A 14,038-nucleotide genomic window follows, 5' to 3' on the forward strand; every position below is an offset into this window, starting at 1 on the left:
AGAGCAAAAGCAGAGGTCCCCATTTGATAGGCGGTCTGAGGCACAGAGAGGTTAAGCAACCTTTCCAAGGAAACCCAGCAAAAGTGAGCTCAAGACTGGGATTCTGGCACCAGTCCTTGAGATCAGGTGACAGAATAGTAGTTAGATCACACGTGGGGGGGGGCAGGGCTGAAGACACAGGGGAAGATGTGAAGTGTGGGTGTGGATGTCACAAGCTAGGGAGTCACTGGTGGGCATACAGGAAATCATTGGGACTCCCCTGTGTCCTTATCAGGACAGATGGTATCTCTGGGGGCCACGAGGAACTGAAGTCAGACTTTTCCTGTGGGCCCTCTCACTCCCCATCTGCTCAGCTCTAGAGATCCAGCTTGTGCTGGGCAGAGGAAGTGTGCATGCCCACCCTGTAGCCAGGGGTTCTCATGAGGAAGGCATTTTGGTAGGATTGAAGAGTCTCGGCAGGGCCCGTCTAGAGCTGTCGCCAGCAAGCAGGTGCTGGCATCATCTTGGGACTGATGCTCCCTTTCGAGATCCTTCTCCTCTGTGGTCTCGTCTCCGCCTTTGGTTCCTTCATTCAGCTGCACGGCCGGCCGTGAGCAACCTTCTCCTCCTCATCCCTTAAGTCAGAATCACTGACCCCTCCGCCTTTGCTCTTCTGTCCACCAGAATGCTCTTCTCTAGATACTCCATAGGCTACCTGCTTGGATGCTGTCTGTATTCAAGCATCATCTCCCAATGAGAATCTAACACCGCTCCCCTCACCGGTATTTTCCTCCCCATTCCTCTTACTAGAGCTCTGGGTACATTATTGTTTATCCATTTGTCATCTGTAGCCCTGCAGCTCTGAGAGGGCAGGGGTTTTAGTGTGTGGCTTGTAGCTGTCTCTCCTATGCCCAGCGCAGTGCCTGGGTCACAGTAGGTTTTCCACAAACGTGATGGAATCCATCCTCTGGTCCATTTGTCCATCCACCTATCCATCCATCTTCTTCGTGCGTCTTTCCTGTAGAACGGACCCTATTCTGGGTCTGCCGTGGTAACTGCTGGGGTTCATAGACAAGAAAAACAGAGGGATTGATCTGAGGCTCAAGAAACACAATGGACTGAGTGGGGGTGTTTCCAAGGTAAATTCTATAGGAGCGACACCCCAGCCCACAGCCGTGATTGATATCCCTTGTTCAGAGGATCAGCTTCTGTTTGGATTGGCTTCCTGAGGGAAGTATGGCTCAGCTAGCAGGTTTCTATGTAGGGAGCTGGGTGTGCATCAGAAGAACCCACACACACACCGCCCCCCTGATGCTGGTACCTGATTGCAAGAACTTGAAAAAGAGGTGGGTGGCAGGGTCTGAAGGAATTGCATCCACAGGGCCTCTCCATTGCAGGGTGGAGCTTGCCTGGACTTCTCCCCTTGGCATCCTCCCAAGATACCTAGGGCAGTTGCCACCACCCATCCCTAGCAAAAAAGTTCCGTCCCTGTCCCCCTCACCCTCTGCCTGCTCTGGTTCCGCCTTAGACCCGCAGGGCATTTTGAGAACCCCACCCGCAGTCCCGGAGCCCTCCTGCATCCAGCCTGTGGCTGAGTTTGTATTGCGCTGTAGACAGGATAAGGGGCAGGATTCAGGTGGAGCCCCAGCTCGGAAGAGGGTGGAGAAGCCACAAAGGGCTGGCAGTTTGCAGGTGTGTGTGGGCGTGGCAGCATGCCTCCCACAGCCCGAAAGGGTCTCTGAAGCGCCGAGACCGTGTGATCCCAGCCTCCCACGAGGCAGCTCTTACTAACCAGGAAAGAGATGCCAAAAGTCCATGGAGGCTGAAGACCCTGTAAAGCTTCGCCAGAAAACCTAGGAGTGTTCGAGGGCACTTGGCACCGGAAGCTAGACCTGTAGGCGGAGCCTCACCTGGGTTGAGTTCACAGCTGCCTAGACAGGCTCAGACTAGGTGCTGGGCACCTGGAAGGAGGAGGCAGAGGCACCAGCAGTAAAGCCCATCTATCAACAGAAGGGCCTGCCTAGGCTTGGAGGTAAGACGCTGCTGTTAAGAGTGGGAGACGGAGGTAAAAGAGGGCTGCGGGTATGGCGTGGCTCGGCCCGCTTGACCTTGGTCTCAGGTGCAGCGCAGTGCTTGGGGGTTCTTGTGAGTGGGCTGGATCATGTCTCCCAGGGAACGACTAAGTTAGAGGTTCTAGCTGTTCCTAGGATACCTTGTTGCGCAGAGTGTGGGCTGGGCATGCTCAAGAGACGCCACTGGGGCACGTTGGCTGAATGTGAGGTGTGTCCCTCTTTGCCCAGAAGGGCACCATTGCCATGAGGGCCAGAGTGAAGCTTGGGTCCTGGCGTGTGGATGAGGACTGGCGGACATGAACCCCATTTTCCTCTTGGTCCCTAATGCTCCCCAAGTAGTTTCCTTCTGAGATCCGCGGGGGAACCGGTTTAGCAGCAGCTCACCCTGGTTGTTTGACTTCTGAGGAGGAAGAGGGGGCAGGCAACCTTTCCTGGTAAGCCAGCAAAAGGGCAGGGCTCACGGAGGTCTGTCTCTGCTGCTGCTAGCCACAGGTCCCCTTGCCTGTCAGCCCAGGTTTGTCCCCATCTGCAAGGGTCCTACCAACTGCTTCCCCCACATGGTGGCCCCAAAGATGCATCTGCACCGGAAGGAAAAGTTCAGGCTTGCTGTGGTCTCGGCGGGACCCTGGCATTCCTTCCAACTGGATCCATGTCCCTAGCTGTACCATGACGGAGGTAGACAGGGCCCCAGATGTCAAATCAAATACTGCTTCTAAAGCCCCAGTGCCCAGCCCCCAGCCCTAGCTCATGGCCCCCACCCAACCAGACAAAGGTGGGCGGCTGGCGCCGCTGCTTTGCCTCTGCCAGTCTGGCTCCCTGAGGCGTGTGGGCTGCACGGTGGGTCCCTGCTAATGAGCATCTGTTATCACTCCATTATGCCGCCTGCGCCACCTGCACCCCAGCACTTAATGGGAGACCCCGGGGGGTTCCCTGGCTGCTGGGCAGAGGGGCATGCAGAAGGCAGGAGGTGTTGGGGGGGGTGTCTCCTGGGGTTGGGGTTGGGAATGCTCTGCGGGATTTCTGCAAAGTACTTAGGATTCCAGCTCTTTATTGTATCAAAAGAGAAGCTCTGGAGATGGGTGGGGCGTAATCTCCGCGCTAGGGTAACTGAGGCAGATCCATTTTGAGTTCCAGGCCAACCTGGGCTACATGGAGAGACGCTATCTTGAAAGAAAGGGGGAGGGAAAAGGGAAGGAGGTGGTGGCAGCCTACTGGGATTTCAGGTGAGGAAATGAGTGTCTTTGTGACTGTCCAAGTGAGTCTCTCCGAGCCAACCTCTCACAAATTATCTGTGCTTGTCTGTATGGAGAAGGGGGTGTGGGAGCACATGAGGACACAGCCAAGATTCCGGTCCTGGAGACTGGCAGTGAGTGACCTGGCATAGTGCTCTCCTCAAGACGGAGCATGCCTTACCCATCCTTTCTATGGGCAAGACGTCCTTTCTACGACTTGAGTGTAGTCACTCACCCTCTCTGGGGGCTTCCTTTGCCTGCCTTGGCACAGATACGGCAATGCCTCTCTGCTTGATCAGAGACAGCTGGACCAATTCTGGTGCCTAAGCAGCTGCCACTCAACCTCGGGACAGGACCCGGGGAGGGGCAGCATAGCCTGGGTACGAGTGTGGAACAGTTGGCAGCCGCTGACATGGCCTTTTTGGGGAATGCTGATCACCTCAGACTAGGTCCAGCTCTCTAGCTGAGGCAGGGTGGCCCCTGTGGAAGTCCCTCTGTTCCTGCACACTGGAGCCATTTTAAGAGCAGACTCACAGAGGTAGGGAGATAACTTAGTTGGCAACATGCTTGCTGTGGAAGCTGGAGGGCCTGAGTTCGGATTCTCCAGCACCACAGTCCCAAGCTTGGTGGTTTGTGCCTGCATCCCAGAGAGGCAGAGACAGGAGGAGCTCCAGGCTTGCTGTCCAGCAAGTCTAGCTGAATCAGAGAGCTCCAGGTTCCATGAGAGACTCTGTCTCAAAAAGTAATTTGAAGGGCCAGCAAGGCGTTTCGGCTAAAGGGCTTTCCTTCAAGTCTGATGACTTGAGTTAGATCTCTGGATCCCGCATGAGGCAAGGAGAGAAGCAACTTCTGTGAGTTATCTTTTGACCTCCACATGCATGTAGTGGCACTGTTATCTGCACATGTCATACACACACACACACACACACACACACACACACACACACCTCCTAAAACATCTAACACATAAGATGGAGAGTGATGGAGGAAGACACACACTGGTGTTGACCTCTGACCTCCACACACATGTGCACATAAACATGCACACACATATATACTTCAGCATATGCTCAAAAGCAAACCCAGTGGTCAGGAGGGTGCCATACCCATTTTACATATGAGGACACTGAGGCACGGAAAGATCAAAGCCCAGCAGCTTGATGCTAGACTCCCACAGCAGTTATGGAGAGCTTTGGGGCAATTCTGAAAGGAATCAGAGCAGCCAGGAGCGTGGTTTGGAGCCTCAGTCAGTGGCTCCCCTGCGCCAGGCTGCTTCTGAGCAGAGTATAGGTCAGAGAGTTATGTCCTGAAGAGGCAGAGCAGGGAACCTCATCATGACAACCTGGGCTGCAGAGGGAACCTATGTTAAGAGATGGGTAGGGTCTCCCTGGAGGACTCTAGGTCTCTGGATCCTGAAGCACAGGCCCAAGCTAACAGACTTAGGACAGGACTCGTGAGGGTTTGTTCAAGGTGCTCACCTTAGCCCTGAGCTCAGGGGCTTCTGAATGCTAAGAGGCAGGGGCACGGGAATTTGACTCTCTGAGCAAGATCTGGCTGGTTCCAGCTCTCCTGCTGGCGGGCTCTTGGTGTGGGGGTTGCTAAGGTGAGGGTCAGACATTCTGTCATGCCACCACACGAACCGGAGGCTCTTAGCCAGTTTTGCCTAGCCTCAGGTAGTTGGGCACCCAGGCATGCCCACCTCTCAGGGCAGTCAGTGGGGGTGGCCTTGGAGGCAGCCAGCATGAACTTGGCTGGGGAACAAGACACTGGCTTCTTCCCTGCAGGCAGGAACGAGGTTCACACAGAGAGAAAGGTCATGTGACCATGCTAGGGACCAAGGCCACTTCTTGTTGGCATTTGATCAAACATCCCTGGGACCAAAAAGAGAGACCTGGGGTGGGGGGGAGTGTCTCCCCAGACCACAACCCTAGGGCTTAGGAAATCTGAGAGGCAGGTAAATGTAAACGGGCCACCCAGCTTAACTCCATCCCCAAGGACCTAGAGTGGACTCCCAATAAGGTCTCAGAAAACAGGCAAACTTGACTTGGGCAGACTCAGCTCGCATCCTGTCCTGGCCTTTATTCCACTTTATCTGGTATGATGTCCTTGAACCCCAAGCCTAGGCTTGAATCCTGGTGAGGCTCAACCCACCTTAATGGCTGAGAGAGGCCCCTGTTTCCTTTCCTCTGGACCAGCCATATTTTCCTACTTCTCCCCGGCTAGGGGAAGGGGATACCCCCCAGTAGGGAAGGCTGTCCTGGGCACTAGCACACAGCTGCCTTTGTAAGGGTGACTGAGTCACATGGACACCCCCATCCTTGCTGGACCCTGGGGCGATGTGACGAGAGGTGGCTTTATCATGAGGCTGTGGCTTCCCCCACGCTTGTGGGGAGGAGCCTTTCCCACGGGAATGAAGGGAGCGGGGAGGTGGCTGGGAGCACAGCCCTAGCACATCTGCATTACTGGCTACAGGATCGTGGGGGTGGCTTTGGGAAGGTCGCCTTTCTGTGCCTCAATTTCCATCTCTGATAAATGCACCAGGCATTCCTGTTGTATAGAAGCCCTTGTGTTCATGTTAGCATCAGTGTGCTGGGTATTACGCTCTAAAACATACAGGGACACTGAGCTTGCAAGAGAAGCCTGTACTTGAGCTCTTTCTGTAGAGTTAAAAACCCACCTCTGACCAGGCAGTGGGTTTCCCGGCTTTTTGTCAAGGCTGGACTCAGCTCATTCCTCTTGACAAGGCTGGCTGTGTAACCTGTTCTATTAGGCAGGCTAGAGAGAGATTGAGGCCTGAAGGTGCCTTGAAGTTGTACCGGCCACATACTTCAGGGGGCAGTAGCCCCAGCAAGCAGACCTCCCTGTTGCTTTCTCTTTTTTTTCTTTCTTTTTTTTTTTTTTTTCCGGAGCTGGGGACTGAACCCAGGGCCTTGCGTTTGCTAGGCAAGTGCTCTACCACTGAGCTAAATCCCCAACCCCTCCCTGTTGCTTTCTAACCCATAGCCATGGGTTCCTGTGTCCCTGAAGAGCTCTCCTTGGTGCCCAGAGAGCAGGTGCTAATTTTTTGTCTTCGACTGACAGTGAAGGGGTAGCTGGGTAGAGATGCTTGCCCAAGTCACCATCTGGCAGAGGAGTCTGCTGTAGCCAATTGGCCAGGGGTCCGCATCAGTATTCTCTCTCTTCCATTTCTTATAAAGAAGGGGCAACTGTCAGCTTCCTGTGCTCCCCACCCCATGCTGACTCTGTCACCAGCCTGTAGTCCCACAGCCCTCCCTGTGGAGCCCTTTTCTAGCTGAGTCCTGGCCTGGTGCTTCTAGTAGCCATGGGAACCAGAGAGGACATGTGGTTCCCTAATGCTGCAGATCCACTGTGCATTAGGGTAGCCTTTTCTCGCCGCCTCCCAGATCTGCACCCTACTCCTAACTATACATGTCAGGGATGCTTTTGATACCTCCCTCCCCTTTCCCTGTTTGGCTTTCCTCAGCCTTGTTTGTCTCAGACTTTGGATACAAGACTTTACCCCAGCTTTTCTCTGTCTCTATCTTCAAGACACGGCCTGAGCTCAGCCACTTGTCCACACTTCACATCACACCCACCCAGTTTAAGAGGAGAGACAGGCCAAACAGGATAGCCACCTGGGAATTCTGCTAAATGTTAAGTTCTTATGAGACAGATCTAGGGCACATCTGAAATCTGAGGTTTCTGGCAATTTTTCATAACTTGAGCACTGAGCACAGGTATCCTTCCTGTGAGAGTGGATTTTTTTTTTCAAACTCTTCCATTATCTGGATCCATTTCCTTCAAATGGATCTCCCTATCTCTCCACCCCTGCTGCTGTTACCCCTAGCAGTTTCTTCTGAAGGTCTCTTTTTCTTGAACTTCCTAACTTCAATATTCGGCTGGGCTCCGGAGCCATTTGGTCCACACCCAGCCTTTGGAGGGTATGGCTGAGAGCCCCTTGCTTTCTCTGTACACGGGTCTGCTCTGTATGGTGGTAGAGATGTTGAGGCTAAGGGCCTGTACCTGCTGGATGTTTGCTGAGAGCCCGAGAGCCAGCTGCATCTCACGGAGTGGTGGTGGTGTGCAGTGGGCCACTGGGCACCTGCTTGCCACCTCCTCTTCCCCAGCTGTGAGACCTTGAAGAAGTTAACTACCTTCCCTGAGCATCATTCCCCGCCCCCCTTGCCCCTCTTCCTTCTTCATTACCACATTCCTGGAGAATTCCTTCCGACTCATTAATTGTCTGGGCAGGTGCTGGGAAGCAGGGAGGAGGCAGAGGGAAGCCTGGAATGCTGAGCTGCAATGCCTGCTATTTTGTTACGGCCATTAGTGTTATTGTTGCCACTTGCCCTCATTAGGTTGTGAAATCCTCACCGCGCTTCATTTTGCTCACACAGTATGGGGTATGGGAGAGCAAAGTCCGGAGGCCTCACTCTGGAGGGCCATGTTTATCCCAAACACTCCCCATGCCACCCACTTCCCTCCCTTCCCCCAACCCCCTGGGCTGTGCAGGACCAGTGAACCTCAGCGGTGAAGGGTACATCTAACAGACAGAGTAGGCATGATGGGGTTGGCTCACTCCCAAATTGTTCTTTCTGAGGTTTTGGAATGACTCTTTACTTGGGCCTCAGTTTCCCATTTGGCTCAGCTGATAGACAGGCTATTTCCGGAAGTCCCTGGGGTCTCAGGGTCCAGGATGTGAGTTTTGAAAGGTTGAGACTGAGGTCTGGCTCCCTGCTGGGAAGACGCTCAGAGACATGGGTCAGCAGTCAGCCATATGTGGCCTCCAGCCAGGCGGCCTGACACCCCCTTCCTCTTGGAGTGCTTTCCGCTCTGCCAGTCAGCGCTGGCTCTGCCTGCTGCCACGGAGGTTAGACTGTCCTTCAGGAAGGGGTAGTTGTTGGCTGGGCCTGGAGGAAGGGGCAGCATCCGAGTGGCCTGTTGCCATGGCAAACTGGCTTTTTTGTAAGAACTTCAGGGGAGCAGCCCCCAGGGACTCAATAGTGTGTGTGTGTGTGTGTGTGTGTGTGTGTGTGTGTGTGTGTGTGTGTGTACACACTCATCCCAGCTCATACCCATTTTTGAAACTGTCACCAGGGTGCTGGGATGATGAGAGGAGAGACCCTGGTCCCCACTTGCCAGGCCTGAGTCATGGGCATCCCCCAAGGTCCCCGCCTCACCTCCGTCGGCCCTGCCTCCCTCTGAGAAAGCCATGACTCACAGTTAGCCAGTCATCTCATCGCCAGCCTGAAGGGAGGAGCCGAGCAAGAGCAGGGGGGTGTCCCGGCCTCCCCCCCGGTTCTCCGGTTCTCCCGGCTCCACACAGGCTGCCGCCTGGTCTCTACTATGGGAAAAGGGGCTGCCGGCTGGTAGGAGCCTTCCCCCCACCCCCAGCCAGTGCACTTGCTAGCTCTCGCTCACACTCTTACCAGAGACTTAGACTGGAAGACTCAGCGTTGGAGGTGAATCCTGAAAGGTGGTCCAGCTGCCTGGCTCCTTCCAGAACCCGCTGCATGGCACCAGGTACAGGACTAAGGGGGTGGCCAGTAGGTGGGAGGAGATGGGAGGGCATGTGGCTGCTAAGCAGAAAGTGTAGAATGTAAAGGGATCTTGGGGGACTTTAGTACACTGCAGGGGTAGAGATGTGTGTAAACCAAAAGGTGCCTGGAAACAGAATGGGGCCAGAAGGAACAGAACTTTCGAAACCATTAGTTGTTGGGCATTGGTGAAGCCAAGTCCCTATTGGTGTGGCACAATCTTGAGCCCACAGTGTGTTGGCAATGCTCTGTGCCTTTTGATCGACTGGCTGTTCTCAGCCTTAGGCTGTGGCGTTCATCTGTAATCCCAGTGTTTGGGGAGGTAGAGGTAGAAGGCGTTCAAGTTCAAGGCCTGTCTGGGCTATGAAGAAGCCCCGTGGGAGTAGGGAGACTCTGAGTGGGCAGGCAGTTTGTCTGAGCTCACACAGCAAGTCCAGAGATGGGGACCTGGGCTCCAGAAGAGGGCACTGTGGTAGACTGAGCCTGGTGCCCCTGACAGTAGCCTCCCCTCTAGATTCCCTTAGGGACAGGAAAGGGGCCCCTAGAGAACCAGGGCAGTCTAACAGCTTTTGACCAAGGAACGAAGGCACAGCACAACGTTGGTCTGAGCAGGAGGCACCTGGAGCGAGAGTCCTGGGAAGGGAGGCCAAGACGCCAAGAGCTCCTTACCCACTAACCACAAGTCCTTAGGGCCCCCAGCTGCTTGGGCCTGATAGGACCTCAATCCCCTTCCCCTGGTGTAGGAAATGGGGGCAGGGTTCCTGTCTTCCCCACTCTCCAACCAGCCATCTGTGTGTGGTGCCCGTTAGGGCCCCCAAGGGGCTCATTTTACTGAGGGGGGTGGGGTGAGTAGAGGCAGAACCCCTCGTCCCCCTTCCCCGCAAGGGAGGTTGCTGATCTTAAGCATTAAGTGCCTACTGTGTGCTGTGCCTACTGTGTGCTGTGCCTACTGTGCGCTGTGTCCCTACTGTTCTCCCTATTGCACAGTGAGCAAGGAGGCAAAGAAAGTCACTTGGAACTTGCAGGGGGCTCCCTCCCTCTAGCTCCTCCTCCCAGGAGTCAGAAAGAACAAGCTTCGGTCACTGGGAGCTGGTCACTGGGAGCTGCATGCTGCCAAGGGGTCCCCAGAGCGCAGGCCAGTCCTGGTGCGGGCTTCCCTGCCCTGTTCAGAGTCTGTGCTAGCTTTCGGGGCCAGACTTTCGTCTCCTTTTGCTATTAGGGGACCTGGAAACTTGAGATGCATCCCACCTTGGTCAAAGTCACTCCAACTGGTCTCTCTCTGGGTTGCATGGGGGTGACCCTAGCCACTGCGCTTCCGTGGGCTGAGGACTTGGCTTCTAGAGACCTGGGCAGGGGGATCCTGCCTTCTGGTATGATCTTTGGTTAGGAGGTTGTCCTCCTATTCAGCTTGTAAGTGGCATCGCCATCCTGTCAGGGACAGGCTGGTGAGGAGGTCTGATTGCAGAGGAGGGAGGAGATGGCAGGAGCTCTGGGACTGTGAGAAAGAAGGAGTGTCTGGCCCTAAACTGGGCAGAAGGGAAGAGGGAGGGAGGGGCAGTGTCCGGGCATAGATGGTTGGAATGTCCATGGCAGAGAATATAATATGGGGAGAATTTGGGGGGAACAATGAAAGCTCAGAGGCATGGGGCCAGCCACAGAACTGCAGCTTGATATGGGCCACTTTGGCATACTTCATGTCACGACAGAGGTTTCAGAATGCTGTGCCGTGGGAAGCAATGGTGAGAGGACCGGGCAGCAGGGTGGGCAGGACAGAATGAATGCTGTGGCTCTGATCCGCCCGCTCAGTCCCTGACAGCTCAGCCCCTAGCTGCTCATCGAGCCTCAGGCTCAGGGGATGGCTTCCTGGTTAAGGGAAAGGAAGTGGAACTGATAGTTCAACCACGGGAAGGGAAAAGAAGAGAGCGGACAGAGTTATGATGTGTTCTGCAGGGATGGCCTGCTTATCAGGATCCTGCATGGACAAGAAAGAGACATGGACAGGATGGCCGTGAAGGGGCCCCCCGTGGGCGATCTCCTCTCCAGTGGACGCCGAGCTCTCACTGGGATTCAGGATGCAGGATGAGCTTCTGGTCAGTAGGGGAGGGGACAGGGCCCCGATAAGGATGGTAGAGGTGCTGTTGGGGAGGTTGGGGGATGTGTGACAACACAGGACCCAAACCTCAGTGTTGCACCCTCCCCCTCGGGGTGGAGGTCCTCAGAGTGGCCCTGCTTTCTGACTCACATCAGATGGGGGCATCATGTGAGTGCACCCGGCAGCCGAGGGTGACCAGCCTCCAGGGACCTGGCAGATGGCAAGTAGAGGGGGTAGGGCAGGGCTGGCACAAAGGGGCCTCTCAAATGCAGTGGGTGGAGCACTGGCAAGCCATCCCTTGCTCGGCTGAGAGCTTGTCCCTGCTCCAGGCTCTGGACCTCCAGCCCCATCTGGAGTTGCTGGGGGCCCCTGGGGAGCCTGGAGATTCTGAGAGCAGCCTGAGCTGCCAAGGAGAGGGACTTAGGGTTGCCCGCTGCTAATCACTGGCCTGCCTGGCATGAAGTGGTCTGAGACCATGTGCTCTGAATTCTCCAGGTTCCCTGGAAGCCCAGCCTGGACTAGAATAACCCTGAACCTTCCATGCTGGGCTCAGTGCTTGCTTAAAGACAAAGGACAGGAGCGAGGTAGCTTCCCTGGTGAGGGATTCAAATCTTTGGGGCTCCGTGTCTCACTGTTTTCTGCCTCTCTGGTGAGGCAAGGAGATCCTTGTCTGGGTCCTAAGCTGGTTGTAGGAGGGCATGCCCTGCCACTGGCAAGCCCATTCATTTGGTGATGGAATTCAGGCAGACTTGCTCAAAGAGAACTTGGCTATACCCCCTCCTGGTTGTGTGGGTTTGGGCATGTGCCTCTGTGTCCTCATCTTTAACCGTATCTTCAGGGGGCCGATCCGAGCACCACAGAGTTAACATGAAAACATTCAGAATAGCTCTTGAACCATGGGGAGTTTGCATTCGTCTTTCTGGCTCCCGTTGGATGGATAGGCATACCGAAGTCAGTCATCACCTTCTTATCTCCAAGGCCTGTGGGGGAGCTGGACACTGGAAAGAGTCAGCTTGCCCCCGACTAGTCCGATCTGTGTCGGCAGCAAGGCTAGCATGATTGGGCACCAGGCTCCTGGGCTGGCACTGCCCTCGGTGGTGTTTGGAGTGCAGTTCCAGGCAGGCAGAGATAAGAGCTTAGTGCCGAGAAGCTGGCAGAGCATCTGACACCAGCAGGCAGGCCTCTCTGCACTAAGGGGAGACGAGCTGGGGATGAGGGACACTCTCCTAGTCCCCTGATAGGACCATGGTTCTGTGGCTAATAACTTCAGCCTCCTTCCCCATTTCAGGGCCACTTTGACTCCAAAACGATAAGGTGGGAAACTGTCCTTACTGCCTCTTCATCCCACCCTTCCGTCCCCAGGCCTCTGCCCACTTCCTTCTAGTGATACCTGCCTGGATTCTCAGTTCCTGTGGCAGAAAGTGGGTGAGCACCAGAGACTCATGTGACACTGCCAAAAGTCGGTTTCTCTGGGCCTCGGCTTCCCTGCCTGCGAGTGGAAAGAACCTCCACTTCCAGAACTTCCAGGCCTGCTTCTTGTAAGATTTGTTGCTAGAACACAGGGCAACACGGGCTACAAATGTATAGTTGGCGCGCTGCACTTCTGGGAGTCCTCAGTAGGCCCCGCTCGGCTACTCAGGGTGTTTGACTCTCAACTAAGTTCAGATCCTGGAAGGGTAACCTTGAGCAACTGGCGCTGGCCTCTCCTCCCCTCCCTCTGCTGTCCTGTCCTCCTGCTACTGTCCCCTTTCCTCTTCTCCTCCCCTCCTCTTCAATCTTACTCTTCCTTTTTGCTTTTTGACACAGGGTATAACTGTGTAGCCCAGGCTAGCCTCAAACTCGTGGTCTTCTCACCTCAGCCTCCCAAGTGCTGAGATTACAATCAGGAGCTGCCTCGTCTGGCCAGTAACTTCCTTGCTCTGAGTCTCATCTGCAGTAAGGCGAGGATGAAGGCACTTGAATCTCCAAGAGGCGCCGTGGGGAGCGAAGGATTCCTCCCTTAGCCACATGTTGCTAAGGCTCAGGAGAAGTAGGCTTCACCCTAATCTGCCCCAGACCTTCTCTATCTCCCACTTTGCCAGTGCCCTAGCATAGATCAGGTAGGTGGTTAGGAGTGTGGGCTCTGGGTCCGCCTGGTTCCATCCCAGCGCCTGCAGCTGTGTGAATTTGGATGGGTGCGTTAACCACCCTGCCCCCACCCTGGTTTCCTTTAGTTCTAAAGCAAGAGTAACAATGGCATCTTGAGAGCCATGAGACATTAAGTGCTTCCTTCCCAGTTCTCTTAAGTGCTTCGCTGCTAGTGGTACCATTCTGGAACCTTCTCTGGGGGAGCGGCGGCAAGTTTATCCCAGAGAAACGGTCTGCCCCTTGTCAAGATGTCACGTTATCAGGAAGGCTTCAATCGATAGATAGCCCATGCCCTCAGATATTCCACTGACAGGGTCTTGGTTGGCTGCTCTGAGGATCGTCCTGTCTGGGACTTCATCCTGCCTCCTAAGGCCTGGGGCCATACTGCCAGACTCTTGTCTGCTGGGTATCACTTGAAAGACAATCAGTTTTATTCAAGAGCCACCTCCTTTGGGACTGTCTTCCTCAGAGTTGTATCAGGGGTCCTTGGGTGCACAGATGCTCTTGTCTGGGGAGGGCTGCAGTAAGATGGTGGACGGACAGACTACACATGATGAGTAGTCTTTGCCATCTACTGTGTCTACTGTGTCTTCCTTTTCTCGGGAGAAGGACACTATAGACCTTGACTTTGTAGAACTCCCATGGCCCTTTAGACAGATGTTACTGGTCTGCGAGAGAAATCTCTCAGTAGATGGTGGCTTGCGTTCATCACTCACAGGTGCTCAGTAGTGGCGGGAGGGCAGCCCATTTTGACACTGACTTAGGGTCACCAGGTCTCCTGGGTTCTGCAGTCTTCGAGAGAGATGACCTCACAGTTAGTATTACAGTCAGTCATTTAGCTGAGGCTTCTCTCTAGAATTTCAAGTGCAGGGGAAAGATGCACTTGCGAAAGGCACAGCAAGGGGAGGTGACCTTTAGGCGTGGCCTGCTGTTAGATTATGGCCTGTTTGGCCACCATCCTGGATTCAGAGAAGATGCTTGGGTTCCAGCCAGGCTGGG

General features: G+C 54.8%; 1 protein-coding gene across 1 annotated transcript in view; it reads left to right on the top strand.

The window, feature by feature from the left end:
- Nucleotides 1-1,659: 1,659 nt before the first annotated feature.
- The window catches only part of Adgrg1 (adhesion G protein-coupled receptor G1), a 36,907-nt gene continuing 24,528 nt past the window's right edge, over nucleotides 1,660-14,038 (top strand). Inside the window, exons 1-2 of the mRNA XM_032887641.1 lie at nucleotides 1,660-2,011; nucleotides 8,716-8,806. Of these exons, the coding sequence (XP_032743532.1) occupies nucleotides 8,797-8,806 (10 nt within the window). The 5' untranslated portion in view covers nucleotides 1,660-2,011; nucleotides 8,716-8,796. The remainder of the gene's footprint in view (nucleotides 2,012-8,715; nucleotides 8,807-14,038) is intronic.

Source organism: Rattus rattus, chromosome 17 (assembly GCF_011064425.1).
Source record: "Rattus rattus isolate New Zealand chromosome 17, Rrattus_CSIRO_v1, whole genome shotgun sequence".
NCBI classification, from domain to species: Eukaryota; Metazoa; Chordata; class Mammalia; order Rodentia; family Muridae; genus Rattus; species Rattus rattus.